This window comes from Cheilinus undulatus, linkage group 11, assembly GCF_018320785.1.
Source record: "Cheilinus undulatus linkage group 11, ASM1832078v1, whole genome shotgun sequence".
Taxonomy (NCBI): Eukaryota; Metazoa; Chordata; class Actinopteri; order Labriformes; family Labridae; genus Cheilinus; species Cheilinus undulatus.
This window is the reverse complement of record NC_054875.1, coordinates 49,288,398-49,305,285: the sequence shown is the minus strand read 5'-3', so window position 1 is coordinate 49,305,285 and position 16,888 is coordinate 49,288,398. Positions and strand designations below refer to the sequence as shown.

General features: G+C 41.1%; 1 protein-coding gene across 1 annotated transcript in view; it reads left to right on the top strand.

Annotated features, from left to right (window-relative positions):
- Window positions 1-16,009, top strand: part of elk1 (ETS transcription factor ELK1) — a 37,408-nt gene extending 21,399 nt beyond the window's left edge. The window contains exons 6-11 of the mRNA XM_041799903.1: window positions 1,129-1,554; window positions 1,633-1,780; window positions 2,419-2,594; window positions 3,937-4,020; window positions 4,115-4,216; window positions 12,609-16,009. Coding sequence (XP_041655837.1) covers window positions 1,129-1,554; window positions 1,633-1,780; window positions 2,419-2,594; window positions 3,937-4,020; window positions 4,115-4,216; window positions 12,609-12,707 — 1,035 coding nt within the window. The 3' untranslated portion in view covers window positions 12,708-16,009. The remainder of the gene's footprint in view (window positions 1-1,128; window positions 1,555-1,632; window positions 1,781-2,418; window positions 2,595-3,936; window positions 4,021-4,114; window positions 4,217-12,608) is intronic.
- Window positions 16,010-16,888: the final 879 nt, after the last annotated feature.

The following is a 16,888-nucleotide window of genomic DNA, read 5'->3' as shown; positions in this document are numbered from 1 at the left end:
TAAATGGACAAGAAGCGGCAAGAAAGGGGGAAAAAACTGCAACTAGCAAAAAGCAGAATAAAAGATTTGGGAAAATAATCTAATTGTGATTTTTTTCCCCTAATATTGCAATTTGATATGTGATTATTTCTGCAGTTCCTCACCTTCAGCAAAACACTTACTGTGCTATTTTTGACTTGTATTGCAAATCTGATATAAATTCTTGTATTGAAGGGAGTGATAGTTAGATAGATAGAAAAACGTAAAAAAAAAAAAGGGAAGAAAATAACATTTATTAGACTTTTACAATAAAAGTAACTTGAATGATTGCATGATATGTATTGCATAACATCTCTGCTGCAAAAACGGTGTAAACTGGTATTTTGCCACAAATTTCAAGTTGAAGATATATTGCACCTTCTGCTATTTGAAAATTGCAGCACACTATATGTAGTTATTATTTAGTGACAACTGGTCTTGCGGTTGTTTATTTTTATGTTGAAAATAATGAGTTGCAATGCAGATGTCTGCACTGATGCAGAGACAGAACATATAAGATGCATACTGTTGTTGCATGCATATTCTCCCTCTGCAGATGGACCTACCATGAATACTTAAATAATAACCTGTTTCCATTCAAACTGGGCAGCTTTCAGTGCATTACAACAGCCGTCTATTTTAGAGACTAGAGTGGCAGCACAGAAATACTCAGGAGTCAGCAGAGAGCAGGGTGCTGACAGAAACAGTGAGGTACGGAGCGAGTCAGAGAGGATAAGACAAGAAAACAGCAAAAAAAGATGTTTCACCTGCAACGCACAGACTCTGATATGTTCTTGGTCCCTGAAAGTTTGAAACCAGTTTTTCTTGTACGTTTTAGTCCTCTTGTGATCTTTGAGGGTGGTAAGGCTTCCTGTTACGTTTTCAGCTCAGATTTAAATCCTAACAGGTCGATGTGAAGTTAATTTCTCTCATTAGATATAAGATGTGTGAGAGTGAAGGAAGGATAGAGGGAAAGAGCTGATAAAGGGGGCATGTTTGGAGGAGCCACAGCCAGGCGGGAGTCAGGAAAGTCTGACCAGGTAGAGAGTATTGTTCTCTGTAATTTTATGGTGTGGGCTGATGAACTTATCCTCTGTGTTTATTTCCCAGAATTCTTCTGCCCCTCCTCTCAGCGACCCCCCTCAGATTTACCTCACCAGCGTCACGGACCCATCCTCCCTCACCCCTCTCATCCCCCTCGGTCCTGTCGGGGGATCCATGAGCCCCGTCCCCCCATCCCATGTACCCATGGGCCCCCAGGGGCCTCCGCAGGACGACTGCGTGGGAGTCGCCAACCCGACCAGCTTCCCTCCTCACCCCCAGGCAGCTCCTCACCCGTCTCACCCCCCGCCCGTCTTCGTCATCATCAACCCTCCTCCTCAGCAGCAGACAGCCATGACGGCAGCTCCCCCCTCCGCGTCTGCTCCTCCCCCCGCCCGCCCCCCTCCTCCCCCCATCGTGATAAAGGAGGAGAACCTGCCATCAGAGGAGGAGCTGCTGGAGATGGTGTCTCTGGAGGAGAAGGCGGTGGAGGAGGTGAGAGGAGGCGTTCTTTAAATCTGTTCAGAGATGAATAACAGACTCCACCTGACGTCTCTCTGCTCCTCCCTACAGGTGCCTCAGCTCATCTGCTCAGGAGAACCAGAGCCCCCCCTCACCATCGTGGAGAGCCCACCTCCTCCCTGCATGGAGGCTGGAATAGGAGGTCCGCAGCCTGCTGGAGAGGGGGGAGCCGAGGGGGAGAGGAAGGACTCACTGACAGGTAACAGGAAGAGACTTGCACCTATTTCCATATCCTCTGTCTGCACAGCCATCTCTTTGTGAAGTTCTAGATTATCATCTATGATATCATTGCACACCAAAGATGTCAAACAGAGTAGAAACTGGTGCTATGCAGGGTGATAACAAGCCCAAAACTCAGTTTTCCCAGTCTACACAAAAACGTTGTAAAGAGTGTGTCCAAGAGGAGCATTTTCAGTGAGCTGAAGCTCCATGTGTGTGTGAAAAAATTGCCAAAACATGCAGAAAAACTCCCGTTTTCAAAAACACTTTCATGTAGACTATGCCTGAATTTCCTGATTATAACTACACCTGACTACCTGCTTCAGTTGGTTAACAATTTTGGAAAAACTTCACAGTCAGCGTCAAGTTTGAGATCTCTGGAGTTAAATAGGAAAACCTTTAGTGCGTTTAGGGCATCATCTAGGTGGTGGGATATGTTGAGTCTCCCTTATATATTTTCTTTCCTTTATTCCTTTACAGGATTTGATTTCTTTATTTGACTGTTTAAAAAAGCTGTTTATTAAATTGTCTTATAAATTATGTTTTAAATCTGAATGTTCTGGTGACCTTTTCTTCCTATAAAAACACAGTTTTCACGTCTCTCTCTGCCTCCGTCAGATTCCTCCATCCCTCCTGTGACCTCCACCTCCTCTGTCTCCTCCTCGGCAGTGACTCCTGCTGTCTCCTCCTCGTCCTCCTCATCTTCAGACGCCGCTCCTCCAAAACCAAAGAAGCCGCGGGGCCTGGAGCTGCCCTCTTCACCCTCGCTTCCACCCGGCCTCTCCCTGGATAAGGTCTGCACCACTGAATGCTCTCAGTCTTCAGTTTACCTGAGAGACGGGAGAGAGAGATGATACTAAAATCAAACAATAATAATTTTTGTTTTGATCCCACTGCTTTGTAAGGTTAAACCTGAACATCTTTCACCATAGAAAGATGCTGCGTCATGTTTTTGGTTGGAACACATCAGACATGCTGATGAACAGACAGAATCACTGGGATGCTCCAATCACTGCAGGAAGGCTAAAGAAACCAACAACTTAATGCTGCTGTTTTTAAGAGGCCAAGCCATATAAATGAAAAACATTCAAACCTAAATATCAAACCTAACAGCTAAAATGGGAAAGATTTCAGAAAGATCAAATGGCAATAAAAACATTTGAAGATGATGCAGGATCTTTTTATAAATGAATGAATGAACAACATCTTAAAAGGTGTTAAACTGGACTTTTAGGATTAGATTTAAGGTCTTAAAAAGTCTTAAAAGTCTGGTCTAAACTTTTACGTTCCCAACCTGGGGTCCAGGAACAATAGAAATGTAAAAATGATTTTATAAAAGGCAGAAACATAGGAGAAATGTGTTTTTTCATATTTTCAATTTTGAGTCTCACACTAAAAGTTATGGTTGTGACCGTTTCATAATTTAACCTTTGACTATTTCCCTCATATTTTTACCTTTGAGATTCATAATTTTACATTTTAAATCCTATTTTGACCTTTTGAAGTCATGTTTTTGACTTTTATCTCATGTTTTGATCTTTAAAACTCATGATTTTTGATGTTATTTCAGATTTTGACTTTTAAAACTCATGAATTTGAAATTTAATCTCACATTTTGGCATTTTAAACACAGGATTTTGATGTCTATCTCACATTTTGATTGTTAAATGTCATGATTTTGAATTTAATCTCAGTTTTGCTGACCATTTCAACTCCTAACTTTGACTTTAATCTCATTTTTTACCTTTAAAACTCATGATCTCATATTTTGCCTGTTAAAAACATTATTTTGACTTTAAATATTGCGTTTTTACCTTTAAATTTTGTTAGTTTGACTCTTTTTGTCAGATTTTTAGTTTTTAACTTATCATGTTGACCTTTTAATCTCAAAATCATTTAGGTTAAATACTGACCCTGTTAGGCCCTCAGGTTAGACCTTAGACCAGTTTGACATCCCTGGTTTAAGTGAATAAAAACCCTGAGTATTTTTAGTTTGTTGTTCATGAGCATGCATGGTTGCAGTTCTAAAAGGTGTAGAATGTGTGTTCCACGTGAAGGATGAGGGTGTCAAGGAGGATTCTGGCCGTGCGTTTGAAGGTGAACCCTGTGATATCACTTCCTGTGTTTCCTCTGCAGGTGAACGCAGCCGTTAACAGTTTGTTGGCTCCTGGATCAGCGACCAATACGCTCACGCCGACCGTCATCACCTCCCACGCTCTGGTAAACACTCTCTCCATCCGTGAGTCTCTTTTGTGTATTTTTATCCACCTGCCGTCGCTCTGATTGGACGCTCCGTGTCCTTCTGTCTCCGCAGACTCCGGTCCTGCTGACGCCCAGCCCTCTCCCCTCCACCATCCACTTCTGGAGCACGCTCAGTCCCATCGCTCCTCGCTCCCCGGCCAAACTCTCCTTCCAGGTAATGCAGCGAGCCCAGCATGTGCAACTCTGATCAGCACAGACGCTCATCACTCAGACATGTCACAGAAATCCAACATCCAGTGTTAATTCTCACTTCTGCTGCAGTTTATATCATCAAATTTAAACTTATTCTAGAGGAACACAACAAAAACGTAAAGAAGCCACAGGAGCATTTAAAAAAACACAATTTATTTCCAATCTCATGAAAAAGAACTACACTACCCACAATCCCAGAGTGTCGGTGGCATCTCTGATTATTAGAGCCTGCTTTTAGATCACTTTAAAGGTTGATTTTTTAACTTCAGTTGGATTTAACAGTGGATTATTTTTCACCAAATAAATCTTCCAGTCTGGTTCTTTGCTCTTCTTTGATAAAGAAATATCCAGCTCTGATCACACCGCTGCTACAGCTGCATACACGCTCATCTCTTCTCCAGCCACTATTGTTTACAGGCTTGCAGTCACTTGAAGTAAACCATGCCTGTAGTCACGCCCCTTTCTCATCAAATGATGCTGATTGGTCCGGGCATTCTCTGACTGAAAACAAATGTATTACTTTGAAGTCTAGTAAGATGGATCCATGTAGTTCCAGTAGTCATGCTCAGCCTGTAGAGGGCAGTCATTTCTCATAATTATAACACAAAATGTAGAATTTAAATTTTTAGTGTTAAAATCTTTGGACCCAAACTGATCAATGACACTTCCAAATACCTAAATACAAAGGTTTTAAGTTGGGGTCTAGGGGTTTAGTCGCTCTGAGTAAAATATAATAAATCTAATCCTCAGTTTCTCCTCGACCACACAGACCCACACACTGCCCTGCATGAACCTGTACCTGGTCCAGGTCTCTCACATACACAGAGCCGGTGTCTCTGCAGGTTTCTGGCCCGTTTTTCCTCCATCTGTTCACTGAAAACAGGAAATTGTTAAAGGTTCAGTTCACTCAAATCAGCCATTATCTCTCTCTGCTCTCACACTGTCAGTCAGAGAGTTTAGGCTTTATTTTTCCGGGTTAAGAGTGCGTAAAACATTTAAAAATCTGTCCTTAAACCATGAAGGGAGCTCAACAGACCTCGTCTTTATTTGAGTATGTGGCCATGCCAGCCTAAGGCTCTAGTTAGAGATTGGTTATGGACTTTCTCTGTCAACTCTTTCTGCTTCAGACTGCGAGGATGTCAACATAAAAGGAGACTTTTGGACTCTTTGGACACTCTGGGACGGTTTTAGCCATTTTGAGGACCAGCATGAGCCCCCCCACAACTACATAACTGTTACTAGCTTGATATGAAGACTTTTTTTTTTTTCCATTTTTAGGGGACCAGGAACTGTTTTACATATTCGAAATATTTTTGATGCTATTTTATTCACTCTTATTTACATCCAAATTACACGTTTCAGTTATTTAAAATAATTTTACATACACCTCATATTTGCTGCTCACCTATAGTGACTGTATTTATCCATATTTGAGGCCCATGGCAGATTCCTACCTTAGCCTTGTGGTGAAACCACCTATTCTGACTTTTCTCCAGCACTTAAAGGAACAATCACCGTATGTCTGCTGCTGTCAGACTAAAACAGACGAGTGAGAAGCCAGTAATTTATAGATTTAAGTTCTGACTGCAAAAACATGGCACATCTGCAGCAAAGAAGGAGGGAGACACTGCAGGAATTCACTGTTTGCACCTGATTTATCTTTATTAATTTGTCATCAGACAAACTATCAGCACTTATTTCTAATGGAGAAGCTGGAGAGGACTGAGGGTTCTTCGCCTCCATGTCCAAATGCTGCCTGTGTTTTTGTGCAGTTCAGACAGGGAACAGTGCAGGAGTTTGTCTGCAGTGTCATTAAAAAGACATATGACCCAGTATTGATGTTTAGACCTCTAGATCAGTGAGAGTTTGGATTTCCTTCCCCTGTTAAGTAAAGAATCTTCTCTGGATTTTTGCTTTTGTGATACTTTGTCGCCTCCTGCTGGTGCATCAGAGCATTACAGGCAGACACACAAGCACCCATCAGGGATACTCACATATTTATTTACTGGTGCTTTTATTTTAATCCTCTTTAGCATCCAGCAGATTAACCATGGAGATAATATTCTTTAAATATATTTCTAACTCCACCGACACCTTAAAATAAGTCCAAATATACAGATATGCTACACATTTAACCTTCTTTTAATCTTAATTTTTATGATTCTTGTAGGATTTTATTTTCTTTAGAATATTTGTTTTCTTCCTCCTCAGGCTGTTATGTGTGAATGTCACCTAAATACAGTTTTAATGTTTCATCAAAGCCAGGAAGGTGGTTTGTTTCTGAAGCATTTTTAAATGATATCTCCAAAAAAATCAGCAGAATTAGCTCACATCCTCCTGCTTTCATTATATTTGTATAAAAACGGTGACGTCAGTAGTTCTTCACCAGGAGTGACAGGTGTTCTGTGTTGTTGTCGTGTTGCGATGACCCAGTCTTGTTGCTGACTGCTTCAGGTTCTCTTTCAAATCTCCACATCTCCTTCTTTCTTCACGGTTCCTTCCACCTAGACAAGGTTTCCAGTTCCAGACTCACTGAAGCATCCCTGCACCATAATCCTCCCACCACCATCTCTCTCTGCAGGGACGGTGTTCTTTGGGTGATACGCCTCTCCCTTCTTTCTCCAAACATCACCAACGTCTCTATGGCCAAAGAGCTCTAGTTTAGTTTATTTGACACACTTCCAGGATTCATAATCCTTCTCCAGGTTGTCCTTAGCAGACTTCAGTCTGGCTAAAAGGCGTCTCTTCTGCAGAGCTGGAGTTTTTCTTGGTCTGTAACCTCTCAGTCCAGTCCTGTGCAGGACTCTAGTGATGGTCTTCTTTGAGTCTACAGTTCCTGACTTGGCTAAGTCCTTCTCTAGAGTCATGGCGGTTATTTTGGGGTCTTTAGATTCATCTCTCACTACTTTTCTTTCCAGGGTCTTTGAAATCTTTCTCTTCCCACCTCTGCCAGGCTTGTTCTGGACTGTGTGGCTCTCATTGAATTTCTTTATTATCCTTCTCACTCCAGTTCTTGACTCTTGGAAACGCTGTGATAACTTTGCAGATTCTTCTCCTGCTTTGTGAGCATCAACAATTCTTTTTTTATTAAACTGATTTCTTTGGTTTTGGCATGGTGCCTTCTCCAGTGAAGCTCCAACCCTCTCCGAGGCCTATATACTGTGTAAACTGGGAAATAACTGTTGGTTTTATCTTGATTTTAAAAGCTTTGAGCACTGCAAAGTTAAGGCACATCATAGACTAACAGTGGTTTTTGCTAATGCTTGATTAAAAGGTCAGTTCTAAAGTAATTCAGACCCTGGTAGTTTGTGGTTTTAATGAAATAACTTTTTTTCTGTGTGCAAAGTAAAATGATGTAAGCATCCAAAATAAAACTAGCATGTTTAGAAAAGCTGTGTTAAAAACTCTCCACTCTGTTTAACAGCACTTGGGAAATATTTAAGAAAAACTGAACTTTTCATTGGGGGCTGATAATTTTGTTCTCAACTGTATATTTCTGTAATTAAAGTATTGATAGTGCATTAATATGAGCATTTAATATTGCTAATGAAATAAGCGCAAACTGGAATAAAACATTACGTTTTCATCAACTAATGGCTAAAAGGTGACTAAAACTAAAAATCATTTTTTTATCTAAAGACTGCATGTACAGTAAAAGATGTTGACTGTTAACATGGCGTGCTCTCTACAGTGTGTGTTTTAGGTTTTCATGTGGATGAAGATGTTTTTGGACTGCAGTATAAGTGATGGGATTATTTTTTTAAATTGAGGTCTCAGAAAGACCCCAAATACCCCCCTATAATGTAGACTGGCCTTAATCTCCTCGATGAAGAATATGTGCATAATTCATAATAAAACAAAAAGACCTTCATACAGTTTTTAAATTTGTATTCCATATATAATGTTTATTATCCAGAGACACGTGAAAATATGCTCCTTGTCTTTCTATTTATCTCTGCACATCTTGTTCCAGATTTGGCATAAAACCATTAAAGCAGCAGATTTATGGATAAATCACTCAGAGCAGATTATTGAGATTCACCGTGAATACAAAGCTAGTCTTTATCTCTGTGTGTCTTATAGACGTATAGGATTAAAGCTGCTGTAATATTCATCTAATGTCTCTTAAATCTCTGTATTTTATTTATAAACCCCCTCTATTTGCTCTTACAGGAAAAGGAAAATCCACATGAAAAAAACAGATTTATTTAACAGAAGCAGAGGAAATCTCTGCTTACAGTCAGAGCTGACCTCATTTGGAGGGTTGTAACCTTTAACTCTCTGTAGGGAAGAATAACATCTTTTTATCCTTGTTCCTCCAACTGTGGATCAACTGAACAACAGAAAAAATAAAGGAAATGGAAAGCAGTCTTTCCACGAGAGCCAGCTCCTGTCATTTAAGTTAAACGGCCAGCTCCTGTCGCTCAAATTAAAGAGCCAGCTCTTGTCATTCAAATTAAAGAGCCAGTGCCTGCTGTCCAAGTTAAAGAGCCAGCTCCTGTCCTTAAATTTAAAGAGCCAGCTCCTGTCATTCAAATTAAAGAGCCAGCTCCTGTCGTTCAAGTTGAAGGGCCAGATCCTGTCATTCAAATTTAAGAGCCAGCTCCTGTCATTCAAGTTAAAGAGCCAGCTCCTGTCGTTCAAGTTAAAGGGCCAGATCCTGTCATTCAAATTTAAGAGCCAGCTCCTGTCATTCAAGTTAAAGAGCCAGCTCCTGTCGTTCAAGTTAAAGGGCCAGATCCTGTCATTCAAATTTAAGAGCCAGCTCCTGTCGTTCAAATTAAAGAGCCAGCTCCTGTCATTCAAAGTACAGAGCCAGCTCCTGTCATTTAAGTTAAAGAGCCAGCTCCTGTTGTTCAAGCTCAAGAGCCAGCTCCTGTCATTCAAATTAAACATTTGGCTCCTGTTGTTCAAATTGAAGAGCCAGCTCCTGTCATTCAAGTTAAAGGGCCAGATCCTGTCATTCATATTTAAAAGCCAGCTCCTGTTGTTCAAATTAAAGAGCCAGCTCCTGTCATTCATATTAAAGAGCCAGCTCCTCTTGTTCAAGTTAAAGAGCCATCTCCTGTCATTCAAATTAAAGAGCCGGCTCCTGTCATTCAAGTTCAAGAGCCAGCTCCTGTCATTCAAATTAAAGAGCCAGCTTCTGACATTCCAAGTACAGAGCCAGCTCCTGTCCTTCAAATTAAAGAGTCAGCTCCTGTCAGTCAAATTTAACCAGCTCCTGTCCTTCGAGCTAAAGAGTCCGCTCCTGTCATTCATATTAAAGAGCCAGCTCCTGTCATTCAAGCTAAAGAGCCAGCTCCTTAGCTTCAAATGAAAGAGTTGGCTCTTGTCATTCAAATTAAACATTTGGCTCCTGTTGTTCAAGTTGAACAGCCAGCTCCTGTCATTCATATTAAAGAGCCAGCTCCTGTCATTCATATTAAAGAGCCAGCTCCTGTCCTTAAAATTAAAGAGCCAGCTCCTGTCATTCATATTAAAGAGCCAACCCCTATCCTTAAAATTAAAGAGCCAGCTCCTGTCATTCAAGTTCAAGAGCCAGCTCCTGTTGTTCATGTTTTAGACCCAGCTCCTGTTGTTCAAGTTTAAGAGCCAGCTCCTGTCATTCACAATAAAAAGACAGCGCCTGTCATTCAAATTAATGAGCAGATCCTTTCATTCATATTAAAGAGCCAGCTCCTGTCATTCAAATTAAAGAGCCAGCTCCTGTCATTCAAGCTAAAGAGCCAGCTCCTGTCCTTAAAATTAAAGAGCCAGCTCCTGTCATTCAAATTAAGGAGCCAGCTCCTGTCATTCAAGTTAAAGGGCCAGATCCTGTTATTCATATTAAAGAGCCAGCTCCTGTTGTTCAAATTAAAGAGCCAGCTCCTGTCATTCATATTGAAGAGTCAGCTCCTGTCCTTCAAATTAAGATCCAGCTCCTGTTGTTCAAGTAAAAAAGCCAGCTCCTGTCATTCAAATTAAAGAGCCAGCTCCTGTCATTCAAGTTCAAGAGCCAGCTCCTGTTGTTCATGTTTTAGAGCCAGCTCCTGTCATTCAAGTTAAAGTGCCAGCTCCTGTCCTTCAAATTAAAGAGCCAACTCCTGTTTGTTCACATTAAAGAGCCAGCTCCTGTCATTCAAGTTAAAGAGCCAGCTCCTGTCATTCAAGTTCAAGAGCCAGCTCCTGTCCTCCAAATTTAAGAGCCAGCTCCCGTTCTTCAAATTAAAGAGCCAACTCCTGTTTGTTCACATTAAAGAGCCAGCTCCTGTCGTTCATGTTTTAGACCCAGCTCCTGTTGTTCAAGTTCAAGAGCCAGCTACTGTAATTCATATTAAAGAGCCAGTTCCTCTCATTCATGTTTTAGAGCCAGCTCCTGTCATTCAAGTTAAAAAGCCAGCTCCTGTCATTCAAGCTAAAACGCCAGCTCCTGTCATTCAAATTAAAGAGTTGGTTAATGTCATTCAAATTGAAGAGCCAGCTCCTGTCATTCAAGTTAAAGAGCCAGCTCCTGTCATTCAAATTAAAGAGCCAGCTCCTTTCATTCAAGTTAAAGAGCCAGCTCCTGTCCTTCAAATTAAAGAGGCAGCTCCTGTCATTTAAAGTAAAAGAGCCAGCTCCTGTTCTTCAAATTAAAGAGCCAGCTCCTGTCATTTAAAGTAAAGAGCCAGCTCCTGTTCTTCAAATTAAAGAGCCAGCTCCTGTTATTCAAGCTAAAGAGCCAGATCCTGTCCTTCAAATGTAAGAGTCAGGTCTGGTTGTTCAAATTAAAGAGGCAGCTCCTGTCATTTAAAGTAAAAGAGCCAGCTCCTATTCTTCAAATTAAAGAGCCAGCTCCTGTCATTTAAAGTAAAGAGCCAGCTCCTGTTCTTCAAATTAAATAGCCAGCTCCTGTTATTCAAGCTAAAGAGCCAGATCCTGTCATTCAAATGTAAGAGCCAGGTCTGGTTGTTCAAATTAAAGAGCCAGCTCCTGTCCTTCAAATGTAAGAGCCAGCTCCTGTCGTTCAAATGTAAGAGCCAGCTCCTGTTGTTCAAGTTAAAAAGCCAGCTCCTGTCATTCAAGTTAAAGAGCCAGCTCCTGTCATTCAAGTTAAATAGCTAGCTCCTGTCTTTCAAATTTCAGGGCCAGCTCCTGTTGTTCAATTTAAAGAGTGGGCTTCTGTTGTACAAATTAAAGAACCAGCTCCTGTCATTCAAGTTAAAGAGCCAGCTCCTGTCCTTCAAATTAAAGAGCCAGCTCCTGTCATTTAAAGTAAAGAGCCAGCTCCTGTTCTTCAAATTAAAGAGGCAGCTCCTGTTATTCAAGCTAAAGAGCCAGATCCTGTCCTTCAAATGTAAGAGCCAGGTCTGGTTGTTCAAATTAAAGAGCCAGCTCTTGTCCTTCAAATGTAAGAGCCAGCTCCTGTCATTCAAATTGAAGAGCCAGCTCCTGTTGTTCAAGTTAAAGAGCCAGCTCCTGTCATTCAAGTTAAAGAGCCAGCTCCTGTTGTTCAAAGTACAGAGCCAGCTCCTCTCATTCATGTTTTAGAGCCAGCTCCCGTTCTTCAAATTTCAGGGCCAGCTCCTGTTATTCAATTTAAAGAGTGGGCTTCTGTCGTACAAATTAAAGAACCAGCTCCTGTCATTCAAGTTAAAGAGCCAGCTCCTGTCCTTCATATTAAAGAGCCAGCTCCTGTCATTTAAATTAAAGAGCCAGCTCCTGTTATTCAAGCTGAAGAGCCAGATCCTGTCATTCAAATTTAAGAGCCAGGTCGGGTTGTTCAAATTAAGGAGCCAGCTCCTGTCCTTCAAATGTAAGAGCCAGCTCCTGTCATTCAAGTTAAAGAGCCAGCTCCTGTCCTTAAAATTAAAGAGCCAGCTCCTGTCATTCAAGTTAAAGAGCCAGCTCCTGTCATTCAGGTTAAAGAGCCAGCTCCTGTCATTCAAAGTACAGAGCCAGCTCCTGTTCTTTAAGTTAAAGAGCCAGCTCCTGTCATTCAAGTTCAAGAGCCAGATCCTGTCCTTCCAATGTAAGATCCAGGTCTGGTTGTTCAAATTAAAAGCCAGCTCCTGTCATTTAAGGTAAAGAGCCAGCTCCTGTCATTCAAATTAAAGAGTTGGTTCCTGTCGTTCAAATTAAAGAGCCAGCTCCTGTCATTCAAGTTCAAGAGCCAGCTCCTGTCATTCATATTAAAAAGCCAGCTCCTGTTGTTCAAATTAAAGTGTTGGTTCCTGTCGTTTAAATTAAAGAGCCAGCTCCTGTCATTCATATTAAAGAGCCAGCTCCTGTCATTCAAATTAAAGAGCCAGCTCCTTTCATTAAAATTCACGAGCCAGCTCCTGTCATTTAAAGTAATTTAAATAATAAATTAATCTCTCTTTTCTCTGCAGTTCCCCACTAATGGCAGTAATCAGATCCACATCCCGGCTCTGAGCGTGGACGGACTCTCCACCCCCGTCGTTCTCTCTCCTGGACCCCAGAAACCCTGAGAGCCTCTTCCTCGCCTCACGCTGCTCCTTACCGGGCTCTGACCTCACCTTGCCTCCTCGAGGGCCGGAGGAGAACTGCATCTGATTCAGAAACGCTCCGACAGACCTGGAACCACACGGTCTGTTGGCCCTGCGGTCTGACGGGTAAGACTGGGAGGTTTGATGGTGTAAGGGGACGTTTCATTGGTGGAAATATTCACGGCTGGAGATTTATGAAACAAATGAGAATATTTGAAATGTGCAGAAGCAGGCGGATGTCTGGGCCTCATCCTCCGGAAATCTGACGTGATGTTTTGATGTTTCTGTGGCGGTGCTTGAACTCTACAGGGACGGGACGCTTCTCTGGACTTTAGGAAATGTAAGAAAGGGAGTCAGGACGACGATGAGGGCTGAAACTCTGGAGTAAAGATTGTTTTACCTTTGAAAAGTTTATTTTTGAGAGAGAAAACAAAGACAAGCTGCAAACTGGAACCAGGAACATTTTTAAGTTTTTACTGGATTAAAGATGAATTTAAGTGGAGGGTTTTCCACGGACAACGGAGCCCCAGGAAAACGAGGAAGAACATTTATTATCACAGTTTGACCGAAGGGATGGTGGAGAAGCCGATTTATTTTGGATCTTTCCATCGGGATCTTTTTCCTCTTTATCGTCTGTTTTTTTTTTTTTCTTTTTTTTTTTTTTTTTTTAAAGAAGTGGTTATTTATTCTGGTTTCCTCGTCATATTTTCCTCCTCATGGCTCCTGACTGTGTTGGGTGTGTTTGATTTATTCACTCCCAGGTAGATAAACGTTTTATAAACTCACCGGCTGGATTCGTCTCTACTTTTAAGGCTATTTTAAGAGATTTTTCTGGCCCCTTTTAAAGGCCACGCCTTCCTCCAGTTATGCATGGCCTGTTATTGGACCGAACTCCTCTGCATCATTTTGAAGCGGCCAATCAGAGAGGACGGATGAAGAAGACGATGACGATCGGCTGCAGAGGGGAGTTTTTAAAAAGCCAAGTTGTTTCTCTACAAAGTCTCTACTTGTGTCAGATTGTATATTTTCTAAAAATGTTTGAATTTAAAAGTGAAGAGAGAAACTCGACTGTTTATATGGAGGCCGTGCTCCTCCGGGAGGGTTTAAAGGGTTAACTCAGATGTTTGTTTTGTTGATAGAGATGGTTATCGGTTTATTTCAGCGTTCATTCCTGACATTAGGTAGATTTTCTGCTGCTCTTTCTCTGTTTCGTGTTTTTTGTTCCTGACAGCCTCGGACTCTGTGTTTGAAATCTGCAGCTGTGATGATTTAGAAGTTTTCGGGCGTTTTTTTAATGCTTATTATCGTCGCCATGGAGACGTCAGGGATCTAAGAAGCAGCACTTTGGTTGTTTGAACTTTTCTGACGTCTCTGAAGTAAAATCTACCTTCATGTGTTGTTCTTCAGCTGAAGCATCTTTACATCTTTTCTATGGAGGCATAAAAGGGCCAAAATAAGATCTTAAATAAGAGGAGGGGGAATTTATTCCCCTTAAAATGTCACAGGTGAGGATTTTTGATGTTTTCAAACACATTTATTCAACTTAGCAGTATAGAATGAATTTTTTGCTAGTTTTTGCTGGAAAATATAAAGATAAGGAACTTAAGGAATAATCGCGTATTAAATCATAAACACAATATTGGGTCAAAAAAATCACAATTAGATTATTTTCCCATTCAGCCCTAGTTGTGATCGTCCTGTGTAACAGTCTCAGTGAGGGATGGATGGAGAATATGAGTCCTATTTTACTAAAGAACTATCAACATTTAATATTTAGCTATTCCAAACTGTAAGCCTTAATCCTGAAATAGACAACAGTTGAAAAATCTCCCTCCTCTTCTGTTATTTTCTTATTTCTGGCCCTGTTAGCCTTCAGTCCTTTCAAATATAAAATCACCCTGAATGAAAGAAGCTGCAAAATGTCTACACATTTAATATAAATATATATTTTTACCCCCAAAAGAAAAATCCAAAGTGAGCCTGAACCTTTACGGTTCTCCTAAAATGACTGTTGTTGTTGTTGTTATCGCTGTTGTTGTAATTTTCCGATGCTAGCTGAATCCCGTGGTTGCCATAGTAACCTGACCCGACTGTTGTTCTTGTTGTTGTTGCTGCGGAGGGAAACCTCCCCATTGAAGACGCTGTTAACATGTTTCTACGCTTCTGTGTGTGACGGCGAGGCTGCTGACGCACAAACGCACAGCGGGAACTGAGTGAGGCTGAAAACCGTCTGTAAAAGTGATAAACATCCAGTTATAGGCATTAAAGTTAGTGGAGGACTTTCATTTCCAGAAGTTTTCATTAACAAAATATTCAGCTACCTTAAAGAGAAAGAAAAGCAACAAATTCTCACATCTGAACACCAAAAAAATAAAATTACAGTTTAAATGTTCCAGTTAATTCACTCTAAGGTTGTCAGCATTTCTGATATTTCTCTGATACTACATGTAATAAAATAACAAGTTTGAATTTTCTCAAGATAAAGCTGCTGAAAAAGAAAAGGAGAGAGAACACAAGTATTGGCAGTGCTCCTCTCTAACTGACTGAATCAGCCATGTCTTTTTGACGCTCTAGGATTGTGGGTAATGTAGTTATTTTCCCTTCAAACAGAGTTGGTATCATCCAAACTCGTGTTCATACACTCAGGTAGCTTATGGTAAGTTTACCTTGGATGATAATGACTTGGTGAATAATCGGACCAACACTGGAGAAAACAAACATTATTTCCACTCCTAAAACAACATTTTTAAGCTCTCTTTTTACTGATCTGTACGTTCTTTGCAGTCATGTGATCCTAAATGCCTGATAGGGGCAGGAAGTAAGGGACAGCCATTAGGACTGAATAGGAACGAAGGAATGTTAGAGCTTTACAGCTCTAAATGGACCTGTATGCTGCATTTATTAGAGTATTTCAACATATATTTAGAATGATCCCTACACTTTACAAGAAAGGGATTTTTTTCCACAGTTTGATCGATTTACCTGGAGTAGAGGTGATCAAAGCACAAATTACTCAGTCCAACAGACCTCCTAGCGTCATCTTGACGAGTCTTGCACTGAGTTAAGAGGCTAGCTGAGCCCCTTTAACGTGTAAAAACAATCCTCATTTTGTCATAAATATAGAATGAACCTTGTGGGCTGAGAGACCGAGCAATGATGAGGCGTTCATGAACGAGCCGGTTCTCCTAAACGACTCTTTAATGTGAGCCGCTGTAGCTAGCTCCTGTTTGAGTGCAAGTTTCCTTTCCTCCATCCTTTCTCCTTATATGTGACCGAAGCCAGATAAAGTTCCTGCAAGTCGGCATTCCAGTGGTTGAGAAAAATGGATACAAAGTCGTTTTCTTCAAAATGATCATTTTTCGTTTTTTCTCATTTTATGCAAGTCCGACATTTAAACTGCTCATTGATGAAAAAAGTAGCACAAATGTGATAATTAAAAGCGTTAATTTTGTGTTTTAAAATGCCCTATTCTCGCAGTTGCTGCAAGGATATTGAGGAGAGGGGAAAGCGAAACTGCGGGGTGATAATTGGCCGCTCAGTCTGCCATTGCTCCCAGTTTCGCCCATTGAGATGGACAATAACAAACACCGCATGGCTCAAACGCCACCCCCCTCGGCACGTAACTACAGCTGTTTCTAGTTATCACCTTTATCAACAAGCCTCAAGATGCACCCTGCAGCGAAGAAAAGTAGAAGAGACGATGAAGAAGCAGCAAGAATTATCAACAGACTTCAGACAACTTCAAGATCACTCAACAGGGCAAGTTTGATGACAGCGGATTTCCTGTAGGAATATTTTGATGAGCGTCACCAGTCCGATTCAGAAGCTTGGTTTGGGTGGACTTTATGTAAATGTGGCCCTATTGTTCAAGCCCATCTCCCGGCCTGCCTGAAGGTAGGAGAAGTCCTGAAACTTTGAGCCTGTTTTTCTCAGAACAAACAGGAACTAGAAGTTAACATTCATATGAGCATATCTTTGTAAAATATGATCAGATTAAGGTGTGTGATACACCATTTGAAAGCTTGGAATCTACGCTTTCATTATGTGTAAAAAAATCAAAAATGACCTCGGACGACTTGCAGGACTTTTTACCAGCTTTGGTCACATTTAATCCACATTTAAAAAGAAAAACTGGAACCAGATAAGCAACCAGCTCTACTGAG